The sequence below is a fragment of the Calliopsis andreniformis genome, chromosome 3, assembly GCF_051401765.1.
Source record: "Calliopsis andreniformis isolate RMS-2024a chromosome 3, iyCalAndr_principal, whole genome shotgun sequence".
NCBI classification, from domain to species: Eukaryota; Metazoa; Arthropoda; class Insecta; order Hymenoptera; family Andrenidae; genus Calliopsis; species Calliopsis andreniformis.
In genome coordinates, this window is record NC_135064.1 from 17473584 (window position 1) to 17485572 (window position 11989).

General features: G+C 35.6%; 1 protein-coding gene across 4 annotated transcripts; it reads left to right on the top strand.

Annotated features, from left to right (window-relative positions):
* The first annotated feature begins 2120 nt into the window (after nt 1-2120).
* LOC143188723 (protein unc-93 homolog A) lies at nt 2121-11750 on the top strand. 4 transcript variants are annotated; one of them, XM_076393137.1, is made up of 9 exons: nt 2121-2498; nt 2601-2886; nt 6188-6561; nt 6910-7334; nt 7446-7651; nt 8045-8436; nt 8554-8686; nt 8769-8906; nt 8988-11750. In XM_076393137.1, the coding sequence occupies exons 3-9, from the start codon at nt 6370-6372 to the stop codon at nt 9206-9208; spliced, it is 1707 nt and encodes a 568-aa protein (XP_076249252.1). In that variant the 5' UTR covers nt 2121-2498; nt 2601-2886; nt 6188-6369; the 3' UTR covers nt 9209-11750. The 4 variants fall into 4 exon arrangements, with proteins under 4 accessions (XP_076249252.1, XP_076249251.1, XP_076249253.1 ...); XM_076393136.1 differs by having other exon boundaries at nt 2121-2886; XM_076393138.1 differs by having other exon boundaries at nt 2121-2886; nt 8994-11750.
* The last annotated feature ends 239 nt before the right edge of the window (nt 11751-11989 follow it).

Below are 11989 nucleotides of genomic sequence, written 5' to 3' on the forward strand. Positions count from 1 at the left end.
TATAGTTATTGGGCACAGAGGCAGGTAATTTAGTACATAGCTACTACAGAATTACCATTAAAACAGTGTTTCTGCATTCAATAATGTATTTATTATTTTAATGCACGAGTACAGTTATTAATTAACGGATTAATTTTCTGATTTTCTGTCCTTGTACTATTCTTCACTATTTCTGTAACGTGACTTTACAAAGAAAAACCTGTCTAATCAAACCGTACGTAATTAAAGTATGAAAAAGACGATATCGTTAAAGAAACAAAGCTGACCATGAAAAGTTGGAACGACATTGAGAAGCGCAAGTTTTCTGTTCTTATACTCACATATTTTCCCTTTCAAACAGAGCAACTTTCATTCCTATTACTTTTTCACAATTTGAAACTACGAAGGAGACTCGAGTGAATCTAATTCTCGTTCTGAATAGGACATAACAGCACTCAATTCGAAAGTAAAGTTTCATTGTGAGATATTAAATTATAATCTAAATAAGTCTTAAAGTAGTTGTCACGAAAAAGGATTGAGTTTAAAATTTAGTGTTAGTGTTGAAAATTTTATCATTCACTGAGAAACCTAATAGTCTTAAATAATGGAACCATGTGCAATTAACTATCTGATACAATTGTACCAAGGCAACTATCTTAAATCTGTACAGAATTATTCGATACACTATTCATTCGTTAATAAAGAATATCGTGTCAAGAACACGAAGACTTACTGTTAGTGTATTGTATAACAGAACGATTTGTTTGTTTTCTGAAATATTTTCGTGTACTTAATCAGAACAAGAATGTCAGTTATCTCATCGCCATGTAAACTGTCTGTCGTGGGCAACCAGGATTTCCAGTTCATTGAAGATTTACGAATACGAAGCTGTACACATCCGGGTCAAACTCTGCATACTACCACGCATACCGTGCCTTTTAAGCGGAAACTGACTTGCAAGTGGCATTGAGCTGATTCGAAAGGGACCCCTCGGAGGGGAACAGTCGCTAAATGTAAAACGTGTGTGAATATCTTTGTTCATCTCTCTCATTTATTTTGAATCGTATGTTGAGTTCCTCTCATCAAATATAGCATCATATAAGAAAGAAGATTAATCTTCCAGTCAGGTACAAGACAGGAACAGTTGTTTCTTGGATCAGTTCTTCAGCTGCCATCAATTTTAAGCAACAGCCAGTAATTTTTCATAGTTTCAAATCAGCATTTTTAGAATTCCTCAAAATTAGGATATGAATACAGAAATTATGAAAAATGGAGATATAGAATGTAGAAATAGTAATGGTGAGTAAATGAGGAGTGAAGGACTGGGCAAGATGATAGCCAGTGCGATCACAGTACTGCATGGCTGACCAGTCACATAGTTTACCTACTGGGCCACCACTGATTTCAAACTCTTTCCTTCCTCTAGCTGTTTTTCTTTTACAACTTCTTATAAAGTTATAAAATATACAAACTATTTACTGTGACATTAATGAACATATTAAATAGTTATCATTCCACAGATATATTACTATTATTATTACTATTACTGTTACCTACATAGAAAACAAAGATATACATTTCTTTAATATCGCATTTATAATAAAGTATAACAATTTCAACCTTTTGATCTATACTGTATCCAAAAGTCACTACTTTATTTTTAATAACGTTATTTACAATCAACGATACTACGAAAGGAATTTTTTTATACCTGTTTCTAAATAAATAAATACACGCGTAAAAAAAATCTAAAAAAGTTGAAAGTCATCAGAGAATGTCCATTCCCAAGTGAAACATCTGAAATACGTCCCCTAAAAGAGGTACACTGATTTCCACCTCCCCCAGTAGTCCTTCACCCCTCATTTACTCAGCATTTCTTATTCAATTCAAGGAGCACCATCTACCCACGAGTCCCGAGGCCATTTCTTTCACCCCCGTGTGTAACATCGCGAAAACAAAAGCTGGCTCCTCTCTTGTGCGCCGAAGGCTCGTAAGGAATCGAGGAATAAGGATGCAGTACGCACTCTCCCTGTTATCGACCCTATCAAGAGGAGTGGAACTAAGGGAGAACGAACGATGGCGAGCGACACCGAGCACGGCCGAGAGAAATGCCGTGGTCGGTGTTGTACTACGATTGGATCCAGAACGGATACTGCAACCCCTTTGCACCACTCGTACCTGTCCCGACCAGTCGTTTTCGGACAGTTTAACATGGGACAGTCAAACTCGAACAACTGTCACTGCGTCTACGACCCACAGACTCCGCGTCAGAGTTAGACAGGAGTCGAAAGGAAACTGAACGGAATCATTGTTTACTATAATCACTATTCCACTTTGTGAAAATGATTTTTGACGATGGTAAACAAGGACCAAACAACCTGCCGATATGACTGCTAAGCTGTCAAGAACTGTTCCTCTAACTGGTGCCAATGCCAGTACCTGAATCACCGAAGGTGTCAGGGTTGCTTGGTAATCCACTGTGCTGTGCGTTCACTTGCTCCTGCGGTTTCGCGTTCAACGTGATTATCGACCACTCTAACAATACACAGTGAAAGTGGACATGATATAAACACATGGTAGATGATGGTAGATGAGACGTAAATTCGTTGACTGTGTTTTAGAACCGTGGACCAGTCGGTTGGACTTTGGACCCTTCGTGAGTCCTTCTACTGTGCGCGAGGAGGTCTTTAGAAGGAATCGAAGAGTCGCGGGGAGTGCGTGCACGCTTTTTATAAACAAAGTGTTCGAAAAACTCAGTGTTCCAATTTTTATACGCAAAATGTCGGGTAACTTAGAGGCGGGAGGAAGTGTTTGTGGTCGAGGATGACTCCAGTCCAGCTGGTATTTCGTTATCGCAGGAAGCGCCATGGCGAATCTTGGTCGATCTTGGCACGCAGTTGTTGAACAGTAAGTCTGTGCCTTTTTATCTGAGAAGTTTGATGAGTTTTATTAGGTGATTAGGTCGATTAGGTCATTTCTGGAGAAATATTAGAGACATGAAAATTGTTATATTAATATTGATAAGTTAATCCTTGTAGTGCCAACCTTTTAAACATGGGTATAGTGAAAATTGTCAAGTCAATATTTACCTAGTTTTCATGCGCCAAGAAAAAATTCTGTGCTCATCACAAATATTGTTATTGATGAACAAAATTCTGTCCACACGTTGACAGATTCCTTCAAAGTATTTAGACCAACCAAAGGAATGTTGTATTTTTTTGCATAGTTGGAGAAAGTTAGAAGCTAGAGTTTTAGACTAGGTACCGATGGAGACATTTAGTACCGTGGTACTAAAAGGATTAAGTAATGGTCTTCTTTTAAGTCTAGAATGACAAGAATGGCAACAAATTTTTATATATTTCGACAAAGTTTATTTCTTTTTCATTAATAATAAAAGTAGGTGGATGTGACAATAAATACCAAACTCTCGAGAGGTGTTGCTCTTGAACACAGAAAAACAAACTCCTCCACTCGATCATTGTAATATATGTACGCACTTGCCAAAACCTTCCTCTTGAATTTCTCACTGTCAGTTTTTCAGTGGCAGATTCCCATTTTCAATACCTTCGGATGTCAATATCGTATTTGAAATACATATGTATTCGTGAACCATATCTTACTAGTATTATGCACTTCCAAGGTACACAGTCTTCTCGAAGTTTGAAAAGTCAACCTCGAATAAACTTTCTGACAAACTTCCTTCTCAGTACTTCTCTGTACACTCTGAGTATATTATTAACAGAAATCTTTGATCTACAATATGTATTCTCGATAATTTGGAGTATTTTCGAGTCAAATGATAAATTAAAACATTCAAATTTAAGAAACTAATTAGAATTAAACGGCAGATCTTTATACATTATAGAGAAATTTAAATATGCAAAGGAGTACAGAATCCATATAATATGCAAACATGTATAAAATATTAGAAGTTTCATACACTTTATAATATTTACAGGATAAAAGAAACCTTCACTTGAATTCCACTTCTCTAATTGCATTCAAGAAAATAGGAATTTGCATAAAAATCCTCAGTCTAATTGTAGTACTATCACATTGACAATGAAGTAATTGTATTTAGGTGTCAGATTAGTAAAAAGTTAAGCAAATATTAATCGAAATATTCCTAAAAAATATGTTTATGGAAAGTAAATATGTTTACTTTCCAGGGTTCCATGCCTATATTTTCTGTGTATCATCTATTTTTTATTCTTCTAATCCAATCAGATATTCTCATGGGAGAGATCCACAGTTTCTATTCAAATGCGAAAATAGACGGAAATTGTTAGAGTTTTCCAACATAGTTCGAACATAAAGATCTGCGGTATAAATCGCGCAATAACAGATCTAAATCTTAAGTCACAAACTCGTCGTACTGGAAGATTTGCATCGGTTTGCATTTCCAATTCTGAACGACTGTAGATTAGTCACGATTAGTCGAAATCCTTCCGCGGGCACTGATATCAAGGCCGCAGACAGTAACGCTTGTGCTGGCGATTCCTTCGCTGTAAGTTCTCGTTCAAGGTTCCTCAGATGGCTACAGGATTTTTATCTTCCGTTTCTTTTTTTTTATTGCTTGCATAATTGACGCGACCGCGCTCACGGAGAATTGCCAATTAAATTATGCAAGTTTGCTGCTGGAGTAGCATTACGGTACCAAGATGGCGAGAACGGTTTACAGTTTTCTACCAAACGCCTTGACTGTCGTTTTATTATTGTATTTCGAAAATTTGAGCGACTTGTTTGTAAAATTATTCGAACGATCATACAATTTATGAAACGAGAGAACTACAGTGACCACTGCAAGTGATCCATCTTACAAATCTCAATACTTTTGGATGAATTGTCACGTGAGAAGTAATCGTCTGCGTTATTTGTCATTAACCATGTAATTTCCTTCTTTATTTGTATAATATTGTAGCTTGTGTTTAGGTATCACGTTAATAATTACTTTTATGTTTAAAAAATAGCATTCTTGACGAGTGTTGCAATTTTATTGGGCATTACTTTATATGAGACTTTCAGGAGCAAAATTGATGAACTCCACTTTTTGTAAGAATTTCACTTTTATCGCCAAGGCACCTGACTGATAGGTAACTTCTCTCAAACTGGAGACTTTACCTGCATAATTACATAAATCAGTGAATTGAAGAACAGTACGAGTCAAAAATTAGCCATTTTCAAATAATTTCAGAACTATGTCTGGTCTCTGGAGCTCAGATGCAGAATGCACTAAGGCACACAGAGAACAAGTGGACGAAAAATTATTTTTCAAAATTTATAAATAACTATATAGATCTTGTATGCAACGCCTATTAACGCACAGAAAAAAAATTGATAGGGTCCGTGTTGTACGAGCACATTGTTATCCTTTAACCCCTTTAAGTATTTTCACTGTCCAATAAACTATTGATCGTTGTCGTCATGTCGGTCTAAAATTGTAACTGGGAGAACGAAGATCTCGTTTGTTAGCAGTGTTCCTGAACGTTTTCCTATACGCTGTCATTTATGTGTTATATTCTATTCATTTACATTTACACGACATGTCAAATTCAGAATTTGAAATAGACACTATCTGTTTACCGAGCTGACGATCCATGAAAAATGCTTAGCAATTGGACTGAAGCATATTTCAAGTACACTTTTACGAGTGAATAATTAATTGACAATCTACATCTGTAATGTAAATAACACTGTGTCATTATAGAACTGTACTGAAATCGCTGTGCTGTTCTCCCTTTCAAGGTTCGAGTACTACTCTTAAAAGCTGCTTGAGGCCAACTCGTTCTAGGACTCGAAATCAACTCGTTTCGACTTTTAAGCACTTTGCAAGTATCACAAATGTAATCACAGCTTTTATAAGTATTACCCGGACTGAAGTGGGACTTGGATATTGAAATCCACTTGGGCTGCAAGCATACGTTCAACTTGAAGACAGAGAAAGAAATTAACCATTACAGAATCGTAAAAGATTTCTACTTCTGGTACCTGGAGTAATTAGTTCTTTCTCCTAGAAAATATATTCATCACATGTGATAATATAAAATATAATATAGAATAACAAATAGAATAAGTTCTAATTTTCGTGAGAGAGTTATTATTTTTGTAAACCTAAGTTCCTTTTACTGGGCCCCTGAGGCTGAGAAATAAACTTTATTTGCTACATTCTTTGCTGCCAGTAGTAGCACATAATTTAATTTGTTTTAAGATACAGGTAACTACCTGCACAGAATGGCTAGCCGAAAAGCGTGAGAGTACCGCAAGGATGGTAACAACCACCTATTTCCCTGCCAATGATTCTGATCAGAATCAGAGAGGTTCTCAAGCGATTGTAAAGGGAGAAGTGTAATAAAAGAAGGAAAAGAAAGAGAAAAAGCGAAAAGAGGAACCATGGGCTCGCTACCCAATCTTCACGAATTGTCGAAGGAGAAGCTCGAAAGTCCTGCTTTCAGGCCAGCACCTATCGGTGGTTTAGGACCTATACGACTGCCAGCTCAGCCTCCGCCGTTAGCACACACTCACAGACGAGCCAGAAGCAGTGGTCATCACCATAACTTATGGGACAACGACGCTATGCTGGAGGTATGGCAGGGAACCTTTAACCCATTCGAAATTAAAATCGGTTCTATCAGTCGACACTTCGTAGAACAGATATTTTACAATCTGTATAACAAAAATTCCATGGAAACAAGTTCTTTTAGAATTCTTCTTAGAGAAGGCTTCATAAGTTAAATAATGCCCACTACCAAACTATTATATAACGATATTTGCGCTCACACTATTTACTGAATATGATCCAGGTTGTGATCGTAATGTGAGAAATTTTTATTTTTAAATTTCCATGGTATACGTTCTAAATAAAACCTATTCAAAAATTCCACAACTGTTTCGGTCTCTGATCCCAATAAAAACGAAAATTTGTATTTGCAGCACATGGCAGCTTACTCTCCAATCTCCTGTCGTTCAACCAGAACATCTGCCTTATCCTGGCGACGACGAGACTCGATGAACTCTTCCGCAGGAGCGTCTTCCGTGCGTCGGCTGATAGCTGCTGTGAGAGCGGCTCCTTCCGGTCCTCGGCCCCCGAAGAGGGCAATCTTGAGGCATTGCGCCGCCTTGCTCTTAGGACACGCGAGTTGCTCAGCAGCCACGCTGCCCATGTTCCCGCTGCAGGCTGGCCTCGGTATTTTCAACCCTCAACTGGGACCGATGCTTCTTGCTCTTCTCTACGCGACTGCGACGATCACCAGTTGCTTCGCGCCAATTCTCGTGCAGAGATTTGGAACAAATCTTGGGATAAGCACCAGCCATATGGCCACCACAGTTTTCGTTGGGGTACACCTTTACCCAAAGTGGTGCGTATCCTGGTCCATAAGGTAGAGATGGGCAAATGGAATGATTCTGCAATATAAGGCTAGCCTTCTTCGAAGAGTTTGTTTATTTTGTATGTTTTGTTGTGTTGACAGGTATTTATTGTTGCCCAGTTATGCAATATTGGGCGCTTGTGTTAGTCCAAGTTTTATAGCGAGAGTTTCACACGTAAATGCTTCGGCAACTAGTCTAGCTCTGGTGTCCATTGATCCTGAGGATCCTGACGAAACACGACGCGAGTGCCTTCTGAGAAGACTTAACCGAGGAATCAAATTAGCAGAGGATATAGGTCTCGCTCTGGGTACGAATATTTTCATTTTCATGAATTGTACGAGGGTTGGTCAAAAACTAAAGTTCCATGTTTTGTCATCAGTTTTTATCGCAATATTTTGATCGAAGACATCTAATATTCAGGTGATATGTGTCTGACTTGATACTTATTCTACTGATTTCTGTCTGTCTAACTTGGGATTTATTTTACTGATTTCTCTCCGTCTGACTTCAGACTTGCTCTACTGATATCACCACGTCTGACTTGGGACTTATTCTACTGATTTCACTACGCCTGGCTTCACTCACTCATATCATTTGCCAATGTCCATCAAGGCAATGACACCTTAGTTTTTTATCAACCCTCTTCGCACTATAATATTAGTTTCTACGTTAATATGATTATATAATTTGCTTTCTTTAGGTTGTCTAATCGCTGCCATACTCGTAAAATTAACAGATACTATGCCAGTTGATACAGTGAACAATGAAGGAAATGACGTTTGTGGAGCAGAGTATTGCCCAGAAGAAGTTTATCTTTATAACGGCACAATTAGCACACCGCCACTATCACCTGGAACGTCGAGAATATTAGTCAGCATCTGGCTTGGTTTTGCCGTCCTAGGTTTAAGTATATCCTGTGCTTTCTTGGACTCCAGGATAAAGGAACCACAGAATATTAACGAAAAACACAATGCACGAAATATTCTAGCGTCTATAAAATCTGCATTTCAAGATCCTAAATTGCAACTAGCGGCACCGTTAACACTTTTCATTGGACTCGAACAGGGATTCATCTATGCTGATTTTATAGAAGTGAGTATCAGAGTTTATATACAGAAATATGATATTTCAGTCCATCGAAGTTTCATAAAATACCTTACATGTTATGCTTTACAATGATGTCAGGTTTAAATGATATTCGTTTCCTAGGCATATGTAGTTTGTGCCCTGGGTGGTGCTGGTACAGTAACTCTAAGCTTTCTAAGCTTAGCATCTTTACAAGCCCTAGCTGGCGTAACCCTATCAATGTTGTTAAGGCACATTAAGAGATACTTTGTTGTAGGCAAGTACCTTCTAAAAATTTCTCAATGTTCCTACAATAGATTTGTAATATTAGTAATCAATTACTCTGTTTTCTTTATTAGTTGTTGGATTTGTATTCCATGCATGCCTGTTGTTGGCTTTGATTACATGGAGACCATCTGGCGATGATCCAGCACTCTTTCATGTTATATCTGCTGCATGGGGAGTTTGTAATTCCATTTGGGAAACTCTAATATATAGTAAGTAACTATGTTAATAAATAATTTCATAGAAATGTAATTTCTGCAAGCAAGGAAAGAATAATTTCAATTGTATTTCAGCATTAGTATTGGGTCTGTATCCAAACTCTTGGCAAGGACCTTTATCCACCTCTCTTTTCTGGAGATGGCTCGGTCTTGCCCTGACTCTTGGTTTACATGGACTGGTTTGCACACGATTTAGAGTACTGGGTCTCGCTTGTGTGCTACTTCTATCTGTGGTTCCTTACATATGGCTAGAAATCAGATTGGCCAAAAGAGGTAAAAGCTTAGCACCATTGTGACTGGGAGATCCAACCACGAGTGATCATGGCTCAAATACAAAAACAGATGCTCGTTACAGAGATTGAGACAAACTCGTTCCATTCAGCTTAAGAGTGACGGATGGTCACAACAGAAGACCTTTTGTGGGAAACAGTACGATTACGACGAAAAGGCGTACGCAACGTAGAGCTTACAGCGTTGCGTTTGCTTCCAATATTGAACATAATCTGACCACAAAAGATGTTCTGACACGACCATCGTCATCAACTACAAATGAGAAACAGGAAAAGAGTGCCAAAAGTGAAGGTAGTACTCTTCCTGTTGAACGTTGAACATTCAATACGTCTTCTGTATTTTTTATTTTACACGCTAGAATCAAAGTCAAGTTTTAGATTAAATTTCTAAAACGTGATGACACATGAATTTAATTGTAATTTTGCCTAATTACTTCTAAATGTTTATTTACCTTAAAATCTCAATATTAATTGTTATACTAGTTACCATATAAGTGTTTTATAATTGTATTTCTCTACGTAATTACTTGAATTATTGTTATCTTTCATTCACTTGAATTCCTTATTAATGTATTTAATAGTTTAACTTACTCAAAGTCTTTCTTCAAGTTGAATGGAACGAGAATATATATATGAGATCAGAAAAATCCTTCATACAGTTAAAATTATATACATGCTCTTATGAGCAATTTCATATTCCATTACAGTACGTTCGGTTTAATAAACCGAATTGTACGAGACTGAGTGATAAAAAAAAATACAATTGCAATAGGTATATCTAAAAAATCTTCATACATCTTATTAAAATTTTGTACTATTTAATAACAAGTTGAACATAAGGAAAGTAAGCACTTGTTAAATTAATTTACAAAAATACTAATTATTGTTACACCATCTAGGAGCAATTAATGTTCATTTGTTAATGAATAAATTGCATAAACGCGGTTACAAGAATTCTAATAACATGTATCGAGATTTACTAGATTTACTGAATATTGTTAATAATCAAGCATACCAATCATAGTAGTATATTTCCGACAAATCATTAATTGACGTTCGAACGTCGAAACGTACCTGATGTCTTTCAAAACAAATTAATTTTAATCATATGGAAAAAAGAAATTGCGAATCGTATCTGCCCCGTATCATAAAATTAAAATGAAACATTATACGACAGTTAATATAAATATAGACATAGTTTAATTATAAAAACTATTACACGTAACAGTCGATATCAAAGCTTTTATCATTCACATGTAAATGTGGTAAATAAGAAAGTTACGAATTTATTGTACGAATAGTTTTCAATTTCATTTTTGTTTATAATAATCCATGTCATTTTAACGTAATTTTAGATAAAATCAAATGTTCCAACGAAACGAAATCCGATGTTACACAATTTCTATCATGATACTTCATCATTAATATAATCGTCGATTAATAATTTTCAAAAGAAATCGAATAAATAAGTCAATAATTAATTACTAATGCTAACGAAGTGTGTGTCAAACATTTTTTTTTTTTAGCACACAGCTCCTTCGTTTTCTATATTATCTAATTGTTATTCATGATTTTTGCAACTATATTTGAAAATATTTTGAATTTAGATAGAATACATTTATCACCAGGTCTATCATGTACGTGAATATCTGGAAACAGCAAGTGATTTAAAATTGATTGATGTTTATCCTATTTTTAAGTACATCAGCTTCCAGTACACCTCTTATCATATCACAAATATTTATTTAATTATGCTAGGATTCTTGCGTATAAAAATTAATATGCATTATTACATTGATAATGCAACTGTGTTTTATTATAGAATCTAAGGATAAAGAGATTGTAATGATATAAGAAATTTCGAACACAAATTAATACATGTTATCTTGGATAATGTTATAAAATAGAAAATCAACATGTTTAATGATAAATCTAGTTGATAGGTATTTATATGAGACATTTCCCAATTTATAAAAGTAAATGAGAAACAAATAGCCGGACTATTTGTAAATTTTACAACAAGATTTTGAAATACAAAATCATCTTCCTTGTTGCTATATAATTTTCAATATATGACTGATAATTTATATTAACCCATAATGGCGCGTTCCAAACATAAATTACCAATCTAAACTGAATTCACTTGACAGTATCATATTTGTACGTATAACAATATATTTTATAATCTTGAAATTGATTGCATCATTGAGGTCTATGCTAAATGAAAATACAAAGAAAAAGGAATGCTTTAAGACGAATCAACGATATGCAAAACAAAATACTGTTAATTGTTGTATACTCTAGGACAAGAAACACTACTTCCAATGATTCTCGAAAAATTCAGCAATAAAATTGCTCATTCTGGTCTCACTGGCAAAAATGATTTCTAAACCATTGAGCCGGGGTCTCACAGTTACGGTCAATTTCATATGATAAAGGATGGAAGCACATGTTCGTGTCCTAGTACATGAGTATGGATTTATAAATGGTATTGAAAAGGCATATATTAACTGTATTTCATGACATAATAAATAGTATTCTTATTTTATATTGACCGACATTTCAATTAACTTTCATTTCCTCTTTGACACGCTGCAGAAAGTTTCTCCCAGAAAAAGCAAATAACAGAATATCATTATAAATATTTCTTTCAATTTTCAAATTACATTTATATGTATCCTATACATAATAAATTGATACTAATATAACATTGAATTTCAAAAAGAGCATAGTGTATACCATTGTATTACTTTCATCATAAATTATTATATTCACACACAGGCGGAT